The 24,209-nt window shown below is 41.0% G+C and overlaps 1 protein-coding gene across 14 annotated transcripts in view; it reads left to right on the plus strand.

Annotated features, from left to right (window-relative positions):
* The window catches only part of Camk2d (calcium/calmodulin dependent protein kinase II delta), a 257,681-nt gene extending 233,746 nt beyond the window's left edge, over window positions 1-23,935 (plus strand). For 8 of the 14 annotated variants that reach the window (XM_006970402.4, XM_015993241.3, XM_015993251.3 and 5 more), the window contains 5 exons: window positions 13,666-13,741; window positions 17,217-17,311; window positions 19,091-19,319; window positions 20,521-20,609; window positions 21,811-23,935. In XM_006970402.4, coding sequence (XP_006970464.1) covers window positions 13,666-13,741; window positions 17,217-17,311; window positions 19,091-19,319; window positions 20,521-20,587 — 467 coding nt within the window. In that variant the 3' untranslated portion in view covers window positions 20,588-20,609; window positions 21,811-23,935. Of the gene's footprint in view, window positions 1-13,665; window positions 13,742-17,216; window positions 17,312-19,090; window positions 19,324-20,520; window positions 20,610-21,810 lie in introns of those variants that run through there. The other 6 variants (XM_015993259.3, XM_076574927.1, XM_076574926.1 and 3 more) reach the window with 2 other exon arrangements.
* Window positions 23,936-24,209: the final 274 nt, after the last annotated feature.

Here is a 24,209-nt window from a genome sequence, read left to right on the forward strand (position 1 = left end):
TGTGGACTCTTACCCATTTGCCAGACAATGGCAGTGGTGTCTGATGAATGCTCATCCTTTTAAATTTTATTTGTTTTTTTTTAATTTTTAAATTTTTATTGCATTTATTTGCTTATTCATTCATTTAGTGTGGAGGGGCACAGACGCCCTGGTCTCACGTAGAGGTCAGAGGACATTTGCAAGAGTTCCTTCTCCTCTTTTACCACATGGGTTCCACAGGTCAGGTCAGGTCAGCAAGGTGGGCGACAAGGAACCTGACCAGCTGAGCCCTCTTCCCAGCCCTTGTATTCATCTCCTGAATTCAACAAATAAAGGGAAAATGACAAATATACATCCATCATGTTACATTTTCTGGAACTTTAACAAGTTATGAAAATGGGCATAATGCATGGAGTATGTGGGAATAAGCACACTGTTGTTGACTCTGAAACACACAATTAACAAATTTAATTTTGATTGTAGTCACATTAGTTAAACCAATAATGCCTTTATTGAGCCTGTGAAATTTGGCCAAGATATTCCAATAAATATTTTTACAAATGTGTATACGTTACTAAGGGTCCAACATGGGCATCACACATGCTAGGTAAGTGCTCTACCCCTGAGCTACATCCCCAACCTTCTTTTTACATTGGTTGCTTTGTTGCTGTTGTTTGGACCAGAGTCTCACTAAGTTTCCCAAGCCAGCTTTGAACTTGGTAACCCAACCTGGCCTGTCTCATTACAGTCTCCCAAGTAACTGAGATTGTATGCCTGCAGAACAGCCCCACTTCCAATAAGTACTTGTAAATTAATTTTCTAAGCTGAATTTAGAACAAAATGTCCCACTGCTAAATTGGTGAAGCTGTACCACTGTGGGTACTGTGTTAATAAAACGTTTGGATCTGATAGGGCAGTTTCATGTTTCCGAACCAAGCTTTGAAAATTATAGTAGCTAGTCAAAGAAATTGTTTTTGTCTGAAGGAGTCTTATTGTTGCTGTTTTTCATATGCATAGAGACATAGAACTATAGAAACTCACATGTCTGTGTAAGGGTGTGCCTGTAGTGAACATCAAAAATACAGATAATTTCCCTCTAAACCTAAGTCTTAGAAGTTGTGACAGACCACTCTAAGTTTTTTTCAGGCTGATTGCTGCTTTATCTGCTTAATCCAGTTAACTCCGATAATATCAATGTTGATGCATAACCCCATGAACTAACCACATTGAGTCCTGTCCATTGATCACAGTACCATGGACATATGCTACTATCTTGTCAAAAAAGTCCATAATGTCCTCATCAGTTTACAGCCTAAAAGCGTATTCCTTCATCATCTTATTTGTCCTATGAACCTTTCCACTAGCTCCCCTCTAATTGTTGAGAGCAGTTGCTCCAGTATTTCACACAGTGTGTGGTGGGGGAGAGGATGGATTCTACCCCCTGTTCTGTGAATCAGCCTTGCTGCTTCCTCATCACTTGGCCTGATTTACCCTCACAGATTCTCCTTTGTGGACTTTGAGAGCTATACACTGGATAAGGAAGGAGTTTGTGTGGAATCATAAGCCACTGTTCTTGTGGTTGCTAAACATAAGAATTAACTAAACAAGTGAATGATGTGACTCGGCAGGTAAAAGCATTGCCATGCATGCCTAGAAAACTGAGTGTGACCCCCAGCACTCACAGTAAGTTGTGAAGAAAGAATTGACTCTGCTAAGTTGTCCTCTCAACCCTTCATATGTCCAATGGCATGTGCACACATGCATCATTATCATCACCATCTTCTTCTTTATCATCATCATCATCATGATCATCAAAGACTTAGCTAGAAAATATGAAATGGAATGACAGGAGACACCAACATGTGTTCTCTGGTCATAATATCACTCCACTATGTTACCTTGGCAATATCTTACAAGAGATCATGTCAAAATGGGATAAACAAATGTTAAACACTTTTAACGGGCAAAATGGCATTCCTAAAATTGAAATAACCACCCAAAGTTAGATGTGAAGACTCTTTGACTTGACCCTCATCAAGGCAATACTGGTGTGAGAAATGCTGAAATAGGACCGAGAACTTCTGCTAACCTGGAAATGGGAAGAAAAGCTTCAAAAACATCAGAAGGAACTCGAGAAATCTCAAGCAATAACATTTTCCAGTTCTCCTACTATAGTAAGCCTAAATTATTTGCTGAGGACTGAACCCAGGGCCTTACGCTTGCTAGGCAAGTGCTCTACCGCTGAGCTAAATCCCCAACCCCTTATTTTTTAAAAAGCTGTGAAGAAAAATGAAATTTGCAAGTGAATGAATGCAACTAGAAATGTTATACTGAGAGAGATCACCCAGGAAGACAAATGCAGATTATTTGTGCTTATCTGTGCTCCTAGCTCCAAATCTTTGTCTGTGAGTATAAAACCAGAGTAACCACAGAAAGGAAAGTAAAAGGGGACCGGGGTGGCAGGGAAGGAGCTCTAGAGAGCGACAGTAAGATGTGTCCCTCTATGAAATGGGAAAAGCAGAAGGGTGGGGGGCGTAGGATTCTACAGTACCACTCCCCATCTCTGGCTCTTAAATCCTTTTCACCTCTTCTTCCAGGATCTTCCCTGATGGCAAATATAGTCGTCTCATTTAGGACTAAGCACACAGTCTCTTACGTTGAGCAGTTAGGCCGCTCTCCGTTGATGGATACCAACGGGAAGCCAAAAACATCTCTGAGCAAGGCTTTAAGCAACCAGGTCTGTCTATACAGGGATCTGGTTCTAAACTAGAATTTGTCATCTTAAATCCAGGCAGATGTTATGAGTCTTTAGTTCCTTCCTTCCTTCCTTCCTTCCTTCCTTCCTTCCTTCCTTCCTTTCTTCCTCCTCCTCCTTCTGTGTCTTCAACTCTTAAGAGAAAGTGGTACTACATCTAATTGATTCATGGAGCATCCTAATACTCTACGCACTTGATGGTACACGCAATGTTAGGCTGTTTCCCGGATCTTGAAGTCAGCTCAAGGTAGCAGAGCAGTTAGCCAGTTGCTTTTATGTGATTCATGTTAATTCTGTTATATAAGTGAATGTTCTGAATAACCACACAGTTTCTTTATACCATGAAACACTTAAGTCTTTTTTTTTCCTGTGAGAATCTCTATCACTATTTTATACAACCCTTTCCTCTGTTTTTCCCCAAGATAAGATCTCACCATGTAGCCTTAGCTAACCTGGAATTTGCTGTGTGGAACAGGCTGGCCTTGAACTCACCTGCCTCTTCTTCCCAAGTGCTGGGATTAAAGGTGTGTACCACCAGACCTGGCTACACATCCCTTAACTTTTAAAATAGCATATATTCCATTCCATTTTTACCTTGACAATAATTTTAGGAATTTAAAAAAATCTAGGCCTGTGAGCATATACACTAAATAATCTCAGTGCTGGGTCTTTCTTCTCCTACATGTGCAATTTGTTGATTGTTAGACCATAAAAAGCTAACAGGAATGATAAGTTACTGATATTTTCTCCCTAGTTAACTAACATCTAACCTTTGAAACTACTGTGTATTCTAGAAAAAAAATACAAGGATATTTTGAATATTTTTTTATTATTTTTTGGAGACTAGAGCGATTGAAACACTGGGAAATTTTAAAATTTATCATCATCATCATTTTTAATGTATATGGGTATTTTCCCTACATATATGTCTATGTACCATGTGTATGCCTGGTACCCTCAGAGGCCAGAAGAAGGTATCAGATGCCCTGGAACTGGAGTTACAGAAGGTTATGAGCTGCCATGTAAGTACTAGGAATCAAACCTGGGTCCTCTGGAAGAGCATTCACTACTCTTAACCACTGAGCCATCTCTCCAGCCCTGAGAAGTGGGTATTTTAGAATATATGCCTTCTGTAGTAGAAACTGCATAGTAACTTCTGGAAACATTCCTATATATAAATTTAGTGATTGAGTGTTATTCTTATATTTGAATAAAATCTTGCCGATGACTAAACCAGCCAGCCCTGCTCTTTGATAGGTGTTATTTTAAGTGATAAAATAGTAGAAGCTATTCTCTCCAGTGTTAACTAACACAAAATTGCTGAAGTAAGAATAAAGTCACTAAGAAACAAGTTGTTAATTGCACAGAGGATGCTAAGCATAGCTGGGCTTATAGGCACCTTTTCTATAAAACTACCAACAGCGTGAAAATGATCCTAATTTGTATATTTGCCTAATGTAACTGTTCCCAAGGGTTATTTTTGTTAATGGCAGTGTGGAAAAAGACAATAAAGCCATGGGGCTCCCAGATGTGTGGACCTGGCACAGTAATTAATTGCAAACCTGGTCCAGTAATTAAGTAGTCAGTCACCTTGTCAGAGTAAGTTCAAAGGCATTTAGGTGGCTCATTTAGGTTTATGATTTCAAAATATTGAATTAAGCACCACGGGCTATAAAGAAACAGAGGTTAGTGATTTGAATAGCAAGTGGGGTGCAGGGGGGTTGAGCCACATAAAACTCAAGTTCTGGCCTAGACTGAATTGGCTGGGTGGCTTAGCAAGTCATTCCATCTCCCTGTCCTCCCAGTGTCTGGGGGCCGAGTGAATTCCCTCTGAGAAATGGAGGCGGGAGTTACACTAAACTGTAATATGTGCATGGGAAAGACTGAGTAGAACCGCACAGTGTCCTAGAAGAACAAAGACGGCTCCAGACAAATCAGACCACTGTTCCCACTATGCAGCTTTTGATGACTGATTAATCTTTAGACACAGCCCCATAAAGCATTTCTGCATGTAACAGTCTGCAAGCATCCAGGGGTGAAAAGCCACATTGCAGGCAGTTAGGTGCCTGGGTCCATTTCCTCAATCAGCTGATTAATCACGAATGTAAACAAATACAAATCTCAAACTCATATGGTTGGACTGTTTCCTTTACACTCTTTCTTTTCTTGAAATGAAGCAGCATCTTTCAACGTTGCCTGGAAACCCCTAGCTTTCCCTGCTGTGCCTGTATGTCCTGTGTCTTCTCTGGCTCTGTCATGTAAACCCTGCAGCCTGATCTTTGGTCCTTCTGCTGACTCTGACATCCAGATTACTGTCAGAGCAGCAGCTGGGCACCTTCCAGGTATCTGACATTTATGTAATGATTTTGAAATGCACGCTCTATTTTATATAGACTGTCTGGGTATGTCTTCAAATACACACGCATTTAAAAACATTGACTGGGTTCCAAGTGTTCCGAACACAAAGTGGTCACATACTCGTTGGGGAATGCAGTACACTCACAGTAAGATTAAAAAAAAAAAATAGCCAGGTGTGCAGCTCTTAGGAACAGCAGCCATGTAGAGGTAACCTATGAGCGGAGGATGGGAGAAGATATCCAGGCCGAACTTCAAGATGGCAGAAGAAGAAGACACATTGTCATCAGAGATTAAGGACTCCGTAAAGAACAGAGACCCTGGGGTGCCTGAAGAATGGGTGCTTAGTAGGTCAGAAAGTGGGAAAAGTACTAAAGTGCACAGAGAAGGTTGATCTTTGATATGAGCAGTAAAGGTCCTAAAAACCTAAAGGGAGTGGGGACAGATAGTTCTGCTGTAGTGAGGGGCAGAATGGGCCAATGTAGCAGAAGCCCCTGGAGGTGGGAACTTGTGAGAGCCTAGATCAGATGAATGACAAAAGGCCCTGAGAGAAAGGACTGTCAGAAAGATTCAGCCTTGAGGAGACCCTCGTGATCCAAAAGGAGGCACCAAGGTTTCTGACCGGAGCAGCTCGGTAGACTGTGTTGCCGCTGGTCAAGGTGAAAGGTGCAGAGACAGCAGGTTCAGCCAGAAAGGGAAGTGAGTCTGAAATGCCCTGCACCTAGGGATATTTAGAATATTACAAGCTGGCTGGAGAGATGGCTTGGAGATTAAGAGTACTAGCTGCTCTCCCAGAGGATCTGGGTTCAATTCCCAGCCCCCACATGGCAGCTCACAACTGTTCCAGGGGATCCAGCACCCTCACACAGATATACATGTAGGAAAAACACCAATATGCATAGAATAAAAATAAATGAATTATTATAATATGGAGAGCTGTAAGAAACAGGAACATAGAAACTGGAAAGATGAGGACTCAGTGGTGGAGATTGGGCAATCCTCAGCATGTGGTTAAAACCGGAGAAGTGAATGAAATTCACTTTATATTGCCACGAAATGTGAAGGTTGAGAATGTGCCCTGGGAAATATCGCAAGTACCAAAGCAAAGTAATGACTCATGGATTATTGTGTATGAGGACAAAGGAACAGCAGACTGCAGAAGTAAGCACCTGGGAGTCTTGGTAAATGTGGTTCTATTAGTAAAAAGGAGAAACTATGGAAAAGTCAAGGGGTTTCATAATCATTCCATATGAGTCAGAAGGGAAATTCTCTTCTTTCATTGCACAAAACAGGTTGCTTTCATCCAAACTCATTTTTATTAGGTTCTTATACTGGGGATTTATTTTAGTGCTGAGGATTGAACCTGGGGCCTCCCTGCATGCTAAGCACATGCTCCATTACTGAGCTACATCCTCAGATCCCGCTTTATATTGCTTCAGGGCTCTATCCAACACCAAATAAAGCAATATTGTGTATCGGGAAGACCAGTGGACTGGTAATTATAAGCTGGGTTCCTTATTCAAATACTTATTGGACAGTCATCTAAGCCAGGAGCTAGGTTAGATGCCGGCATTGCAATGGTCCATGCCTACCCTGTACAGAGAGCTGGAAAACTGACTAACTGAATGAGCCTGTAAAGACCCGGGCACCAACTGATCTTTAAAATAAAGTGTAAGGCATGTGTAGCTTTATAATACCCTTCGAACCTGGCTTAAAATGAAGACCAAGGAGTGTGTGTGTTTTTTTTTACTCAAAATGTAATTTTATCGTTTCCCTTTTTCCATGTCCTCCTTCCACATCCACACCTTGATTCCTCTCGAATTCAAGCTCTTTCCTCTTCACTACTGTTTTGTATGCGCGCACGCACACACACACACACACACACACACACACACACACACACACACAAAGTTAAATATGTCAATTCAACCTGCTCCATTCATTTAGTATTACTTGTATGTGCATGATTTCAGGGCTGACGACTTGGTATACGATAACCAGTTAGGGGACTCATCCCTAGAGATGACTGTTTCTCTCCCTGTCATCAATTCTTAGTTGTTTGTGATGTGTTTTTTTGTTTAAAGGTAAGACCCTAATGAGATTCTCCCTTCTGTGTTACTGTGTCTGTCGGTGCTATTTAGGTCTTTTTAAAGGAAAACTAGTTGAGATCTTTTTTTTTTTAAACAAATGTAGAAACACGGATGTGGGAACAGTTCCCTAAGAAGACAGGACAGCACATGCGCAGGGCTGAGGTAGAAGGCGGTGTTGGCATTTTGAATTTTTCTGCGAGCATCATGAGATTAAAGCAGCCTTTGGCTAGGTCTGGTGAGATGAGCCGGACCCAGGCTGTGGAAGGTTTCAGTCTCATTTTGAATGCTAACAACAATGAAAAGATGATAGAAGACTTCAAAGGGAACATTATCTGAAGAGATAAGCATGTGTAAACATCGGACTGTCTCATAAGGAGAAAGGTGAAGATCGGATTTGTTCACAGAAACTCAGTGAGGAAGCTTGTTAGGGAACCTGGGCAGGGAAGGGTGCTTGGATTCAGAGTGGTGCAGGCATGGACCAATGTGGAACATTAAAAGACGAAAGCAACAGAATTTGATAGACTTGATCGAAGGCTAGGATGTTCCCTCTGGTTCTCAGGCTCTTTCCTGTTTATACATTTGGACAGAGATCCATGGAAAACCAATTAGTTCTGTGTAACCAGAATATGGTGGCCCTATTGCACGCCACCAGAAAACCAATGAGCAGGCAAGAATGGAATCTGTAAGGTATGCTTTCTTCAGTGTCAATGGCCTGAGCAGGCAGCAGATCAGTATTGCAGTGACAGCTATACCTGCCACCGTCTCCAAGCAGCAGATTCCACTGGGAAGGAAGAGCTGAGAAACGAGGAAGGGGCTCACCGCTAGCTTGCTCCTCTGGTCAGGTGACCGGCCTTGTTTCCGAGATTCCCAGGATGGGAGCATCTATCTCATGTCTCCTGCGTGGTTCATCGTGTGCTTTCCCTCACCAGCAGCTCTGTGTACTTGGGTTTGAGCTCTCTCTTGAGACCTTGCATTCTGTCCAAGGCAACATCTGGGTAGAGGGTAACTCAGACTGAAACAATCCATTAGCAGTGTGTAGGTGCTAAGGTATTTACTCTGCGCATATACAGGTTTCTCTCCACAATATGAAGTACACATGTGGTGTCATAATATAAAAACACACCAGCCTCTCTGTCCATCCTGCCTGTCTCCTCTCATTGGTGGTGGTGGAACTTAACAAGCTTAGTTTAGGTAGTTGGATTTGAAGTGCATGAAATATTCAAGTGAGGCTTTTAAAATAGGCTTTATGGTGCCAAAGGAAAGAACTGTGAAAGAAATCAGAGTATTGGAAGGGCACCTGTGATGATGACCAACGTTCTACACTAGAACCTAACAGACAGAGCTCAAAAGAAGAATGAAGTCTCTCACTCAGGACAGCCTTTCAGCTGCTGGGGATGGGTTCAAGATCTTTAGGGGAACATTGGGAGAGACATTGCATTGTACCAGAGGCAACGTGGGGAGAAAAGGCCTTCCCTTAAAAAAAAAAAAAAAAACCTTAAGAGTAGAGGAATAGGAGAGACAGCCCCCAAGTACAGCACAACTGAGCTCTGGAAAAGAGACTTAGACACTACAGTTTCCCCTCAGAAAACCAAGAGAACAAAAGAACTCCTTACCCCTGTAGGTTTTCCCCGGTGGGGTAGAGAAAGTTCCACCCCACCTGATTCGAATGCTAAGAGGCACAGACAGGAAGCTGGGTGCTGGAGGACCACAGACTTCCCCTCTAGTTGCAATGGAGTGGGTTTGGTTTGTCCTCCTCCGCTGGATCGGTGTGCTCTAGCCCTCACGGTCAGGGCTAATCGGGATTTTTAGGGGCCATCTGCATGGCCCCGGGGCCTGGCCTAATTTCTCACAGGCTGCTGTACCTGGCCTCTTAGAGCATCAGCATCAGTACCTTCAGGCTGTAGGTTCTTTATCAAACAGTAATGAAATTTGCTCTGCTGTCGTTCTTGCACAGAAGTAACCCTGAAGTAACCTGATGCTTACCAATCTCTGTCTTTTTTTTTCAATAGTCTCTTTGTCCTCACCAGACAAGAAAGTAACTTTGAAGTGTTCAGTCTACTCCTTGTATTAACTTTCTTCAGTTTAGGGGTGGAAGATTTTTTGATCCCTAGATCAATAAAAATGTCAAAGGAACTGTGAGTTTGGGTAGGGTAACATTCCCAATGTGTTTGTATGCCTGCATGGAAGAACGCTGAGGATGTGGACCATCTTTCTGGCTTGCTTTCCTCTCTACTCCTTTCCCAAGCTGGAAACCCTCAAAACCTACTTTAGGTCCTGCTGACTGACAGTCTGCTCTCTGAGATTAAATTGGTGGCATCTTACAGGCAGGGAATGCACTCTCCTCCTCCTCCTCCTTGGTGACATTCCTCACTTTGCCTCTGGGACCGCGACTTCTTAAGGAAAAAGGGAGAGCAGAGCAGACCCTCGTCATAGAAAACAGCTAGCCAGGGACCTAGGCTCGCTGCTGTTGGGGCAGAGCTCGCTGGCACCTGCCCCACCCTCACACCCTAGGTCAGATGTTGAGCTTGTGGCAACAGCTCTAACTTCTAACCTCAGAGCACTGTACACAAGTGATTCATTTCCCAGCCTTCTGTTTTCCTTCCAAGAGTCAGCTGTCATATGCCAGGCCCAACTGTGACTCACTCACACGCCTTTGCCTGGAGGAAAGGAACACTGCAGAGATTCCGGAGTCCCGGGCCCCTCCTAAGCCAAGGCTCTTGCTGCCTCCAGAGTGATGCAGCACAGAAGCCTTCTGCTTTCAGCCCTGTCCCTGTGATGCGCAGCCAGGCCAGCTCGAATACCATTGTTTCCGAGAATGAGAACTAAGTTGGGAGACAGTTGGTTTGGCTCCGATAAAGACCATTTGGCTCCGACAATGCAGAAGCAAACTTAAGCCACTGTTCGCAAAACTTCAGAAAGCTTGGGAGGGTTTGGGCAACAGTGGTTCTGGGTGAAAGATGACCACTCACTGTTGCTGCGCCTGATTCCATCGTGTGCTTGTGAGAGGATGTGGGGTTTTCAGGACCTCGGGAACTGTTCCAGAAGTTTGCACACCCTGAACTGCCCAGCTCACTGAAGGCACACAATCAGCACTTGACATGGACCTTTATTTTCTCCTTCTTTGTTAGTTTTAAAGGATTGGTGTTGTTTTCAAATTATAGTTTTCCAACCAGCCATATAACTTACTGAAAAGGTTGTTAGTTTTAAGTGAGGGTCCTGTGTGAGGAGGAAGTTTTGGCAGCCACATCCTTACACTCTCCCATTCTGAGCAGCTCTTCACAGATGCCCTTCCTACTCCAGAATCAAGTTAGCCGTCATGAGCCTCTGCCAGAGCTTCACACTGCCAGGGCCACAGACAGATGAATCACTTGTTGCCTAACTAAACGGAATGTGCCACTGGCAACATCCCTGCTGCAGAACTCTCGGCTGTTACCACTCCGTCCAATGTCCTGAGGACAGCTATGTTATTCATGTGGATCAGTCGAATGAAAAGAAAAACCAAATAGTGTAAGTGTGCAGAGGAGGAGGAACGCCCAGGTTCTGCTCTTACATACAAGAGAGAAGTTAGAAACTACTGTGAAGCATCTAACAGTGATGCTTTTATATTGTAAACATTTACATTGTTAGTAGCCATTATAGGGGCAAATCTAATAATCATTTTAAGGTACCTGACTACTATATTTGTTATGAGATAGTATCATACAGTCTTAATAGAGTCAAATTAATTTTACAAATTTATTCTTTAATAAGAAACAATTTCACTTGGATTTTGAAAGTAAATGCACACTTAAAGTTTGTGTTAAAACATAAAGATCAGATTCATTAAAAAATGGTTCCTGTAATCAATAAATAATTAAAAGCAAAGGTTAGCATCTTCATGATGAATGATAATGTCATAATACCTCACACAGAAAAATTGAAAATAACTTTGTGATACTGCCATGCTGATTTCCAGAGTGGCAATACAAGATTGCACTCCCACCAGCAGTGAAGGGGTGTTTCCCTTTCTCCACATCCTCTCCAACATAAGCTGTCATCTGTGTATTTGATCTTAGCCATTCTGACAGGTGTAAGATGGTATCTCAAAGTTGTTTTGATTTGCATTTCCCTGATGGCTAAGGATGTTGAACATTTCTTTAAATGTCTTTCGGCCTTTTGAGATTCTTCTGTCCAGAATTCTCTGTTTAGCTCTGTAACCCATTTTATAATTGGATTATTTGATATTTTGCTGTCTAGTTTCTTGAGCTCTTTATATATTTTAGAGATCAGTCCTTTATCAGATGTGGGGTTGGTAAGATCTTTTCCCACTCCTGGGTAAATTGAGAGAGAGGAATAGAGGGGAGGGGATAGGAGAGGGTGGGAATTGGGAACATAAGGGAGAGATGGGGAGGGAGAGCAACGAAAGAGGTATCTTGACAGAGTGTACCATTAAGGGGATGGGGAGAAAGCTATAGCTAGGGAAAACCCCAGGAATTCACAAGACTGTCCCCAGCTAAGACTCACAGCAACAGTGGAGAGGGTGCTTGAACTAGCCTTCCCCTGCACTCAGATGGGTGTCTACCCTAATTGACATCATAGAACCTACTGATGGAAGCAGATGCAGAGACTCACAGCCAAGCACTTGGCCAAGACCCTGGAGTCCAGTTGAAGAGAGGAAGAAAGGATTGTAATAGCAAGGGAGGTCAGAATCATGATGGGAAAAACCACAGAAATAGCTGACCCAACTAATGGGAACTCATGGACTCTGGACTGACAGCTGGGGAGCCTACATGGGACGGAACTAGGCCTCTGAATGTGGGTGAAAGTTGCAGTTGCATGGCTTAATGTTTGTGGGGACACTGGGAATGAGACCAGCACCTACCCCAGGTACATGAGCTGGCTTTTTAGACCCCATTTCCTATGATGTGATGCCTTACTCAGCCTTGATGCAGGAGGGTGGGGAGGGGCTAGGTCGGTCCCCAACATGGTATGACAGCCTGTGTTGACTATCCAAGGAAGACCTTATCCTCTATGAGGAAGGGATAGGGTTGATGGGGGGAGCAGGAGGAGGGAGGAGGAACAGGGGTTGGTCTGTAAAAGGAAAGAAAAAAATTTAATAAAAAATTATATAAAAAAGAAAGAAAGAAAACAACTTTGTGGCTCGCAGTCTGATTCTAGTGATGAACAGTGATCCTAAAACAGAATCTAGTCAACTTAATATTTTTAACATAATTTATATTTAAACATAATAAATATTAATATTTAAATATAATTTCATGAGTGAAAAAAGCAACATTCTGGAATTAAGAAAATGCTATCAGTAGTTTTGATCAAATTCAAAAATATATTTAACATCTATTTTACTGAACAAAATTTCTTAGGCAACACAAAGAAATAGCAGAGTCCTTGCTCACAAGGTACTTTCTATTTAAATAGGAGAGCACAGCTGGCACAGTGAACAGAGCTTAATAACAACCAAACAAACCATGGGCTCTAACCTAAGGAGGTGTCAGGGATACCGAGGGGACGGCTCAGGAACTAGGGGTACTCGAAAAGAAGGTAGGCACACTTGAAGCAGGTGAAACTGGAAAGGAATTTGCTGAAAGGATGATGTCTGAGCCAGACCAACCATTAATAATTTTACCAATCCCTGGTAGGAAAAGACACTAATGGTGTTTCATGTTTGTTGGCTTTGATAGTTTTGCAAGGGACTTCCAAATGCTTATTGCCCACATTTGCATTATTCATGTGTCTCTATCTCAATTTAGAGAGTTTACTAATGGCCATTTACCTAAATACAATGGCCTGTCACAGTGCTGATGCCCTTTTCTGAAAGGGCCAGGCAGGTTGACCTGAAGAAATTAGTAGTCACCTAATGTTGTATGTCTTGGAACAACATATCAATCTTCACTCTTAAGCTGGATGTTTGTTCTTTGGTATTTTTATAACCTAGCTTTTTTGGTGACACATTTGTTAATAGAGTCAAGGTGATAACGGTAGCAAAGATGAATTCAACCTTCCATGTATCTGTTGTTAGTGATCAAATGCGATCTCACAGTGCCTCCTAGACAACTGAGATCTATGATCTGAGAGCCCTGTTAAAATGCAGATTCTGAGCGGGCCAGTGGTGGCACACGCCTTTAATCCCAGCACTCGGGAGACAGAGCCAGGCGGATCTCTGTGAGTTCGAGGCCAGCCTGGGCTACAGAGCAAGATCCAGGACAGGCACCACAACTACACAGAGAAACCCTTTCTCAAAAAAAAAAAAAATTCGGATTCTGATTCTTCTGGTCTGGGGTGTGACCTGGATATCTGTGCTTCTAAGCGCTGCTAGAAGACATAGGTGTTGTTGACCTCCCATTCTGAACTGTGCAGAAGGAACAGCCATCTCTCTCCGTGAGAGATGGTTCACATGATGCCTTCACTGAGCAAAGTAGCTGTATTGTTGACCAATACCTTGCGTAGCCTTTGTCCTTGGTTCTCATCCGACTCTATCTTTGCTTTTAGCTCGAAAGCAGGAGATCATCAAAGTCACTGAGCAGCTGATTGAAGCTATCAACAATGGGGACTTCGAAGCTTACACGTGAGTAGAGACAGCCTTATCCTCATGGGCTTCGCTTCCTCGCTCTGGGCGAGTGCATTTTCTCTGCCATTGTATTGCTCCAGTGTCTGAAGTCCTGCATGCTTATTTAACCCCTGCTTTAACATGCTGACAACAGCTTTGTGTCATATAAATGACAATGGGCACTCCAGAGATTTCAGAGAGATGACTCATCTTCTGATCAGCTGGGAATGGCTTTGTGAATGATATTTCTTTGCAATCACCCACAGTTCTCAGTGAAAGTAGGGCATCAGAGAAATCCGTGCAGGCAAGGATTTAAAAAGAAAGAAAGCAGAGAAGTGGGTTAAGAAATTTGTTCCTTTGTAGTTCTGCCAGGGATTGGGACAGAAGAGGATAATAAATGATGTCAGGCATTCCTCCCCCTTGTCTATTAATGAAGTTCAATGTTATCTGCATCTGTTGAGTGTGTTTTTATATTAAGAGGAGTTTTGACTCAAGAAGAGGATTTTATGCTTAAATAGTTATAGACTTCTGGATTATATTTTATGTAAAGGAAATCATTTGCTTGAGAAAAATGAAATCTTTTATTTAAATAAGACATGAAAAGGGTCATTGTGAAGCTATTTGGGGATGGAAATCCATGTTTTTTCCTTACTACATAATCCCACTGTGTGAAAGTATTAAGTGCAAAACAAATCAATAAATAAATAAAAAGAAAGAAAGACAGAAGGAAAGAAAAAGATTGATTCTAATCTCTAGTTAGAAAAATATTTCTAGGTTTAAAAGCAGGAAAATGGCCATAAATGAGAAGCTAAACTAATTTCCCAAATGATAAAATTGGTATACACCACTAATTTTAAAAGTCAAAAACAAAACAGAACATCAACTTAGAAAAGTGTTTCCAAAATGTGTCAAATGTTAGTTTTTTGCTGAGTGGATCAGATTGGAAAGAAACAAAAGTGGAAAAGGATCTGAACTGAACATTAGTAAAAAAAAAAAAAAAAAAAAAAAAAAATGAATAAGGCATGTTCATGCCCCTTACCTAAGTGTGTGCACAAGCAAAGCCTGTGATGAACTGAAGCGCTCAAAAACCATGAGCCCAAATAAATCTCCACCTCCCTCCTGAAATTGTGGCAAAAGTTAGTAAGAGAGGCATGTTCATGATCCAAACACACACATAGTAGGCAATGTAAAATATGGAAGAGAGTCACTAAATGTGGAGACTAAGCTAATATCTTGTTAGGTACACATATACATCCTTGTAGAGGTAAGAATATATGCATACAAACATAAGCATATACCTGAACATTATGTGTGGGCATCAGCTCTTCACTATCGCCTAAAAATGTACACTTGATCAAAGAAACACTAAGGGTTGGAGCTTGGATCCCTATTGTCACGGACAACAGTTCTCTTTTAAACTGCAGCTGATAATAACTTCATGCTGTAGAAATTGCTCTTTTTTATTCTTTTTACCATTATAACCTTGTTAGACCTCTGTGAGTTTCTAAAGAATAGGAAGAGTCTTAAAAAGCTCCTTTTGTGATAGCCATCTCCTGTGGAAGACAAAAGTAGTGTCTTGTTTTTGTTTCACTGACAGGGTGTAATTGTAGCCAGTAGATATGAGGTATTTCCTGTTTCCACACAATTTTAGGTAGGATATTTAAATAACTCAGTGTCTTGAGAGCACATTACCTCATCTTTGCCTAGAGAGACCTGTCATTTGGTCTAGATTTGTACTTCCAGGCCCCAGGATAATCCAATATTACTTCCTTCTAAAGCTTTTGAAGTTGAAGAATGTATTGGTGAGGCTGGCAGCTGGCCCGGAGCTTTGCTCACAGCACCACCCCAACCAGTATAGAATAGAATACTGTCAGTCTTTATTGATTGAAAGCCTGTGGCAAGAGAATGGACAATAGATATCTGGGCGTACAAATGATAGCTGTAGATGATAGATAGGTGGGTAGATAGAAGATAGATAGATGATAAAGACAGACATAGATAGGTAGATAGATAGATAGATAGATAGATAGATAGATAGATAGATAGATAGATAGATATAGATAGACAGATAGATGATAATGAATGATAGAGAGGAGAAAGGAAAAGAGAATAACACTTTCAATATTTCAATATTGATTCTTTGCAAGGTGGGTTAAAAAGCTTCATTATTATATTATATTATATTATATTATATTATATTATATTATATTATATTATATTATATTATATTATATTATATACCTCAGATCCAATGTGAGGTAGTATGAAGTTTGGGTTCACAAACTGACAACTAAACCATATTTTATAGAGGAAATAATAGCACCTGGCAGAATAAATTTCTGTTGCCATAGGAACACTATTCTTCCCACTTCACTCCTTAGGAAGAAATTATATATATTTGACTTGAGCTTAAAAATGCATGCCCAGCAGGCAGTCTGAGGCAAAGTTCACCATTCCCCTCCACCACCGCTTTCATCACAAAGGGTAATTGCTGTGGTGTTCTTCCCAGATCTGTAAGTGTTCTTCCCAGACCACCAGCTCTGCATTCCTTTGTTTGTGTTCAGTTTAGGTTTTTGGAAGTGGGGACTCATGTTACCCAGGCTGGCTTGGGACTCCTGCTGAATAACACATGTGCACCAGCATGCCTGGTTTGCCAGCACCGTGTTCCATGAACTGTACCATGCTTGGAAGAACCATAGCGAGTTAGGCTTGCAAATTTGTTTTCCTGAGGAACAGTTAAGAAAGTTTTTCTCCAGTATTGAGCACGTCCATTTGGAATTAAATGGGTTCCCACCCACTGCATTTCTCCTTTGGGGCAAATTAATAAACAGCCCAAAGTCCTTTGATTTATAAGTAAATTTCTCCAAAGAAATCCCATTGATTTCTTGTGAATACTTTAGAGTTGTGTACCCCTTTGCTGAATTCTGCTTTTAGGATTAAAAAGGAAACTATTATGCCCATTTGAAGCACCTATTAATTTTCTTTAAAGTAAAATAAGGTTTAAACACATGCTTAGTGTAATCTTATGGACATTACCAGGAAATCCAGATTGAATCCTCCTCTTCAAGTCAGTTTCAATATGGATGGTTACAGAGGATAGAGAAAATAGCTCCCTTAAACATCATTCTAAAAATTATTTCCCAAGCCAAAGATGGTTTGAAAGGATTTAGAGTATGTCTTCAACTTTGAGAAAACTTCAAACATTAGAAATTTAAGTCAAAAGTTAGAAAACTAAAGAACTAACTTGTGGAGTTAAAAAGCAAGAGATGATTGTGCTTGGACCAGTTAACTTGGTTTTGTGCCTCTGTGAGTTCTCTACAGAATGACATTTTGGAGTCTGCTTTTTGATTACCTTGTTAAGGTCCATGGGAGAAATTTCCTATTGAGGTGGTTTTTAGAATCTCTTTCCCTCGCTGACCATAAACAAGAATGCTTAACATGAAATCACAAGACTGTCAGCACATTTACTCACGAATTCTTTTTCTTGCTGCAGGAAAATCTGTGATCCAGGCCTCACTGCCTTTGAGCCTGAAGCTTTGGGCAACTTGGTGGAAGGGATGGACTTTCACAGATTCTACTTTGAAAATGGTAACTATTCTACGTTCCTTACCACCTTCTCCTTGAACTTCTCCCAACCTCCCAGACTCTTTGGCTCTTTCCTGCAATGGGAGTTTTTATCAACAGTATGTCCACTATGGAAACTGTTCTTTTGGGGAACTGAAACATATGCACTTCACACCTAAAAGTCCTTTATGTTTTGAAAAATATGGAAACACCCATTAAGACCAGGTGAATGGACAATATAAGCTCTCTAATGTTATGAACATACCTTACTTTGTTTTTTTAAAGTAGTTAACATGGGGAATAGTAGCCACAGCCATGATACCATGGCCGAGCGCCACGGACAAGTGTAGTGGTCCCTTTCAGATTATGATACGAACAAAGATGAGCAACCAGTAAGTATTTCCACTCAGATTGCAAAGGTCTTAATGTCTTAATGGCTCAGAGGAAACATGTCTTTCAGAAAACATTCACATTTACAGAACAGTGTCTGCAAATCAGAATAAACCAATACAGAGAAACCCAAGCCAAAGGTCCAACATTTTATTTAGTCCTCACAGCCTCAAATTTTGCATTATATTTCCATGGTGTGTGAAAGGAATTCAGTCTTTTTGCCATGAGGTCCCATTGAATTAAGGAGGAATTGTATGATAACTAGGGTAATTGGGTTTGTGTCTAGTGATTATAAGCCTTGACAAGTCTGCCTTGGCATGTGATTTTAGCATGAGTTTCTCTTTTTTTGTATGTGTTAGCTGTTTGTAAACAAACAAGCAATAATAGGTAATGGTAAATTAATTTGTGTTAATAAAGCTTGGTTAAATAGTCTCATATCCTGTATAGTTCAGCATTTTGATGGAGGCATCTCATATTATCTCTTTCATCTATCTGTCAATCAACACCATTTTATTTCAAGTAAAGTAGTTTATTAATCCATCAATATTTCAGCATTACACTATGCACTACTATATTCCCTAAGTGTGCACTCTCCATAATGGGATATTCTTTTTATGTCACTAACATTTCGAGCAATTTAAATAGGCATTGTCTAAGAATGAGAAGCGTGTTTGGGTAGCAGCTAGAATAACTCGGCCTATTCTAATCCATATGGCACCATCAATAGGAATTGTGTTCAAATTCCACAAATCTCTTGATCACGTGATTAGAATGGGAATAGCTATTATCCAAACACCAGAGATTAGAGCCTGGTGAGGAGCATCTGTTAATAACCAGTTGTGTGATCAAGCAATGGATTGTGAATTTTGACTAGCTGATCACAGATACACTCTGACCAAACTGAAGTGTCAGGGATGTGATGCAGAAACATATCCATGCAGAGAAACAGTGATTTTTAAATTGACGCTTGCGATGTTTCCCTCATCCCACATACTGACTACAGAAACACCACCACAAATCATCCCATCAACTGCCCCAGTGGGCCCTTCCTGGAAAGACAAGAGTTGCTCTGTGGACCTGGGCCAGGGTTTCTCCGCCTCTCTCCGTAGGGTGGCTTCTGTTTCTAGCCCTTGCATTCTAAGTGCATCTGTGTAGCTTTTCTGCCTGGTCGTCAAAATATTTAAAGAAGCACAGACTGCCTCTCAAGGAAATCAAAGAAAATAAAGATTATCTACTTTTGTTTCATTGTTTATACTTTATGCAACACCCAGCACTCAATTGGTGCAAATGGGTTAATGAATTAAGGCAGGAATGAATACCATTCCTCATTTCTCCCGACTGAAGTTAATCTTGATTTCAGTTTACTATGCGTAAGACCTTAATGTATGTTCTTTTTATATTGTTCTCTTTCAGCTTTGTCCAAAAGCAACAAACCAATCCACACTATCATCCTGAACCCTCATGTGCACCTGGTGGGGGAGGATGCAGCCTGCATCGCGTACATTCGGCTCACACAGTACATGGACGGCAGCGGCATGCCAAAGACAATGCAGTCAGAAGAGACTCGCGTGTGGCACCGCCGTGATGGGAAGTGGCAGAACGTTCACTTTCATCGTTCGGGGTCACCAACAGTACCCATCAAGTAAATATCTCCAGGCTATCAGAGTTTCTTAGTATGCCCATGGTTGTAGGCAATTTAGAAAGCAACATTTAAAAAGAAAATATCAGATGTTGTAGCATGTTCTCAGATCAGTATTCTTCCTCAGATGTCATGTTTAATTTCCAACAGACAGATAATGATAATAATAATAATAATAATAATAATAATAATAATAATAATCAGATAGATAACTCACAACACATCTTGGAGGTGCCTCTCCTGTGCTAGATGCAGGGAGAGGTGAAAAGGCATTTTCCATAGAAACCATAAAAATCTGATTTGGAAGGCAATTAATCACTGAGACCGTGGAAAAACTAAACTACCTACTTGACTTTAGAGTTGGGTGCAATGAACAGCCAATGCACTGAAACATCCATGCTCTGTATGAGATACTGAATTCTGAGCAAAAGCTTACCCAAGGAATAGAATTTGGAGATACAGAAATGGGAGAAAGTCACACAAGAGAGAAAGTCCAAACCAGAAAAATGTCCTGAAGTTACAATGTTGAAACTTTAGAATCATTAGAAAAAAGGCAGAACACTATAGGCTGGTTCACTGGAGTAAGGGGGAATGATGGGAAATCATTTGTATCAGTAAAATGGGATGAGCCAAAAGCAAGAAGAGTGTAAATAAATGGGGTGAAGCCTGGCCCACTGATCATCTCTTTCCAGGGTGCCCTGTTACTGTTTTTGAAGGTGTAGGGTGTGGAGCCTAGTTCTCACAAACAGCCACTCAACACATTCCAGCAAAGCCATTTGGACTTCTCAGTTTGGTGGCAGATTATCAAGCACAGTGATTTTCAAAGGTCTTCTCTGTGATTTTAGTCGCTATCTAGCACTGTTGGATATACAAAAAGAAATAAAAAGGATCAATAAAGACAAAAATAAATCCCAATAACTAGAAAAAAAATAGGTTAAAAATACATTCCAAAAATCATAGCTATGTAACCAAAAGGAACACGGAAGGAATAGAGAAAACTAAAGTTTGTTCATGGTTCATGTTTCTGTGGTTTTTACCCCAAAGAGGTACACCACAAATTGCCAGCTAATCTAGATAGGATGGATACATTTGTATTAGGCCAGGGGCTAGTTTTCTCTGCAGTTCTCTGAAGTGTTAAGGGATAGAGCCTATTTAAGAAACTTCCTTTTATGCCAGGTGGCTGAAATGGGGCTTCTCTTAATAGGCCACCCTGTATTCCAAATGGGAAAGAAAACTTCTCGGGAGGCACCTCTTTGTGGCAAAACATCTGAAAACCATTCACATTTGGGTCTTGTAAGTAGCATCCTGCCCCACGGTTCTGTGCGATGGGGCCTAATGCTGGGAAAGCTGTGCGCCTGGTGTTCTTCCCCTTGTGGACACTCGCTCAGCAGTCCGTTCAGTGAAACTTGTATGAGGTCTTGGAAAATCCATTGTGGCTTTGCATGAGTCCTTAGTTCTAGTGTGCATTTTCTAGCAATGTCACCACCGTTTGAAAGGTAACAGACACCAAGAAGAACCTTTTTCCAACAGCTGGATCACATCACTTTCGCATCCTGGGGCTCTCACATCAAAAGCCAGTTATATCCGGGTTAATGCGGACAACTCTCAATTATCCAGATTAACTTCTATTAAGCTTTGAAATCCTTTGGTGCCTTGCTGTCTTTTGGAAGTTGCCATGTCTCTTGGCTGGGGTTAATATGTACATGAGCTCACTGTGTCTGACTGAATGTAATGGTGCTAGCCTGGGGGTGGGGGTGGGGTGGAGGCTGGCCCCAATAGGAAGTCAAGCTGAACTTGAAATAAACACAAAGGAGGTCGTTCAGATAAGGGACAGCTGACCGCAGTTAAAGTCACGTCTGTGTCGTTTCTAAAGATGCGTGTCTTAAACTGGGAGTAGGGCACAGACATGAGTGGGTGCCACTGTTTATATTTTCCCCAAGCCAAGATGGAACAGAGCCTTCAAGAAACGGTGCTCTCAGCTATTGGTTAAAACAAATGGTGCTCTCAGCTATTGCTTTAAAGAACTGAGTAAGAATAATCATTGTTTCTCTACTTTTTAGGCTGTATTCCTTGTTGAACTGACTTTTAATTTTGATTTCCCAAGCAATTTAAACATAATGAGCAAAAAGCACAGGGTCAAGCTGAACTTTGATTCTGTTTCAACCAAATACTAATATGAATTTATTAAATTTGTCTAGTAAATATGAATACTTAAAACACATATTTATATTTAATAATGTGATTGAAGCCTGTGACCCCTTCTGGTGTTTTTTTTTTTTTTTTTTTTAGCTTAGCTTTATTTGAACAAATAGATACTATGGCTTGCCTAGAATAGTCTTTGTTAAACATGTATTTTATCTTCCAAGGTTCACAGGCAAAGATCTCATACAAAGTATTTCCATCTGAACTTTAGCTAAGTTATAAAATTGTACCCTAGTAACATCTATGGCAAAAAGTCTGGAAACAATATAATTTATTTCTTCCTCCTTTTCAGCTAATTGTCAACAGTGCCACTTCTGCATTCTGTTCTCAAGGCACCTGGAGGGTAATCCTGGGACGTCCTCTCCTCCTCTTCATGCATGTTTCTGAGTGCATGGAGTTGTGAAGGTTCTACATGTAATGCATACGTGACGCATCATCTTACCATATATTCCTTCCTATACATTGTTTACACTCCAGCTACTGGATGGGATGCTCCATGCAAACTTAAGTTACTGTTGGCAAACTATAGCGGGAGGTCAGACAAGAAAATTCCACAATATTCCAAGTTCAGCTGATCCATCAGATTTCTCTGTTTATGCCAAGATTTAGAAGATTTAATTAAAATTATTGTTCTCCGGATGACAGTTTGTGAGAGAAAAGTAAATCTTTTTAGGACGCTGCCATTAATCTTTTTGGGCTTTTTGTTGGGATTTTGGGCTTGATTTTGTTGTTGTTGTTGTTTTTAAGACAAATTATATATATCTATATCTTCAGTTCCTGGTGTGATCCTGTAGAAATGGATGACTTTTCTCTGAAAGTGTTGGTGTTGTGTAAGTGGAATGGTTATATGGGCAAAGTCCTGTGTGATTGTAGGAGCAGGAACCAGTTGGTGTCCTACCATCAAAGCCATGTTGATTTGGGTCAAACTGTATACTGGAAAAGTTTACATCATTTATAAGTTCGATTGCTTTCAGAGAGGCACAGTTCTGGTGAACGCTTGACACTGATTTTTGTCTTTTCCTTCTCAAATCTGTGTTCTGTTTTCATTTTATACTATATGTTTGCTTTTCATTTTTCCCATTCTTCTCTCTCTGTCTCTCTGTCTCTCTCTCCCTCTCTCTCTCTCTCTGTTGGTCTGTCTGTCTTTCTTTCTGTAACTGGTAGTTCATAAAAACAACAGTAAAATTTGCATATGGAGGTAAAAATAAAAATCAAGGTCATTTGGTGGAAGCTAAAACTAGTACTTCCTGTCTCTTCAGGGCCCGTGGAGTTGTTAAAGATTTTAAATAAAGGTTTTTAACTCAGTGTAGACTAGCAATTGTGCATAGGTATCCTAGCTATGTTGAAAGCATTGCATTGGTTGAAATTTGTGCTAACAGGAAGAAGAGACTACAACAGTGTCCCGGTTCTTTACCGAGTAGCGAAATTGCCTAAAGACCAAGTGGAGGTTGACCAGGGTGGCATGCAGAGCACTTGTTTGGACCTTGTGGCATGTGAGGGCCTTTCCTGCCTCACTCTCACTAGCTAGTCACGTGAGGGATGTTCTCCACCCTCACAGTGTTTGAACTTGATCTTTGTGAAGTATGCAGCTCTGCTTCTCTCCGGAGTCACAAGGTCATCTCCCTGCCAGGAGCTAGGGATTTTCTGGATTCAAAGAGGGAAAAGGAAATGCCCCAGTTTTCTTTGCGGTTCTCAGTTCTTCTTTGTTGATTCAGTCCCTGTGAGGCTGTTTCTCCGCGCTGAAATGCTCTGTGGTGCATGGACTCTCTCTCCATCAGCGTTACTTCAGCCATAGCTACTCACAGTCCTCAGAAGCCTATTTTTAAAGCAGAAGCAAAAAGCAAAAATAAGACACGCCCTCCCCTCTCTTTTCTCATTTCACCTCTCGGTGTTGATTGCTAATCACTTTAGATATTGTTGCTAGTGAATGTATGGTAGATGGGTTGAAGCTTTTCTGATAACTACATGATTTAAAACAATATATATTTAAAATGAATATATACAGTCAATGTATTGAGCCGTGTTAACCTGCCAATGAGATCTGTGAAAAACGTAATGGCCTCACTTTTTCCCTTTTTATTTCTTTTATATTTCTGTGAAGCAGCTCTCCGTGGCATACATGTATTTAAAAACACAAATAGTGGTAGAATGCTTTTTCTTTTCTTTTCTTTTTTTACACTTTCAACTTAGCATGTGGTGTTGAAGTATTACCATAGATCCAGTTTGTCTTCTGCACTAAGATGTGAGGAAATTGTGAATTGTTCTCTCCAGCACAGTGGAATCACACATTCATCATCTTCCATTGTTTTGAAAACACTGCAGTTTACCATGGGACACTGTATATATTTCTTGCCATAATGGTAAATGACCGATTGATATATTTAAGAGTTAATAAATTTGTGATTTCTGCTGACAAATGTGTCCATCTTTATTTCTTAAGAAATACTCTATGCATGCGTGGTGCTGGCCACTACAGAGGACATTCTGTCCTGCCCTGGTCTCCTTTTGTAAACAACTTGCTGTGACAATGGCAAGCTGTGTGTTCTTTGCACTGTTAGCTGAAAGGAACGGAGTTGGTGTCCTAAAAGCTTCTGTATGAGCACTGTTCCATCCGCCTCTTAGTAGACTGGAGAATGTCTCCCTCTGTTAACGCATGTCTGACAGTCATCTCCAGCATACGGCACTAGCACT

Source organism: Peromyscus maniculatus, chromosome 6, assembly GCF_049852395.1.
Source record: "Peromyscus maniculatus bairdii isolate BWxNUB_F1_BW_parent chromosome 6, HU_Pman_BW_mat_3.1, whole genome shotgun sequence".
NCBI classification, from domain to species: Eukaryota; Metazoa; Chordata; class Mammalia; order Rodentia; family Cricetidae; genus Peromyscus; species Peromyscus maniculatus.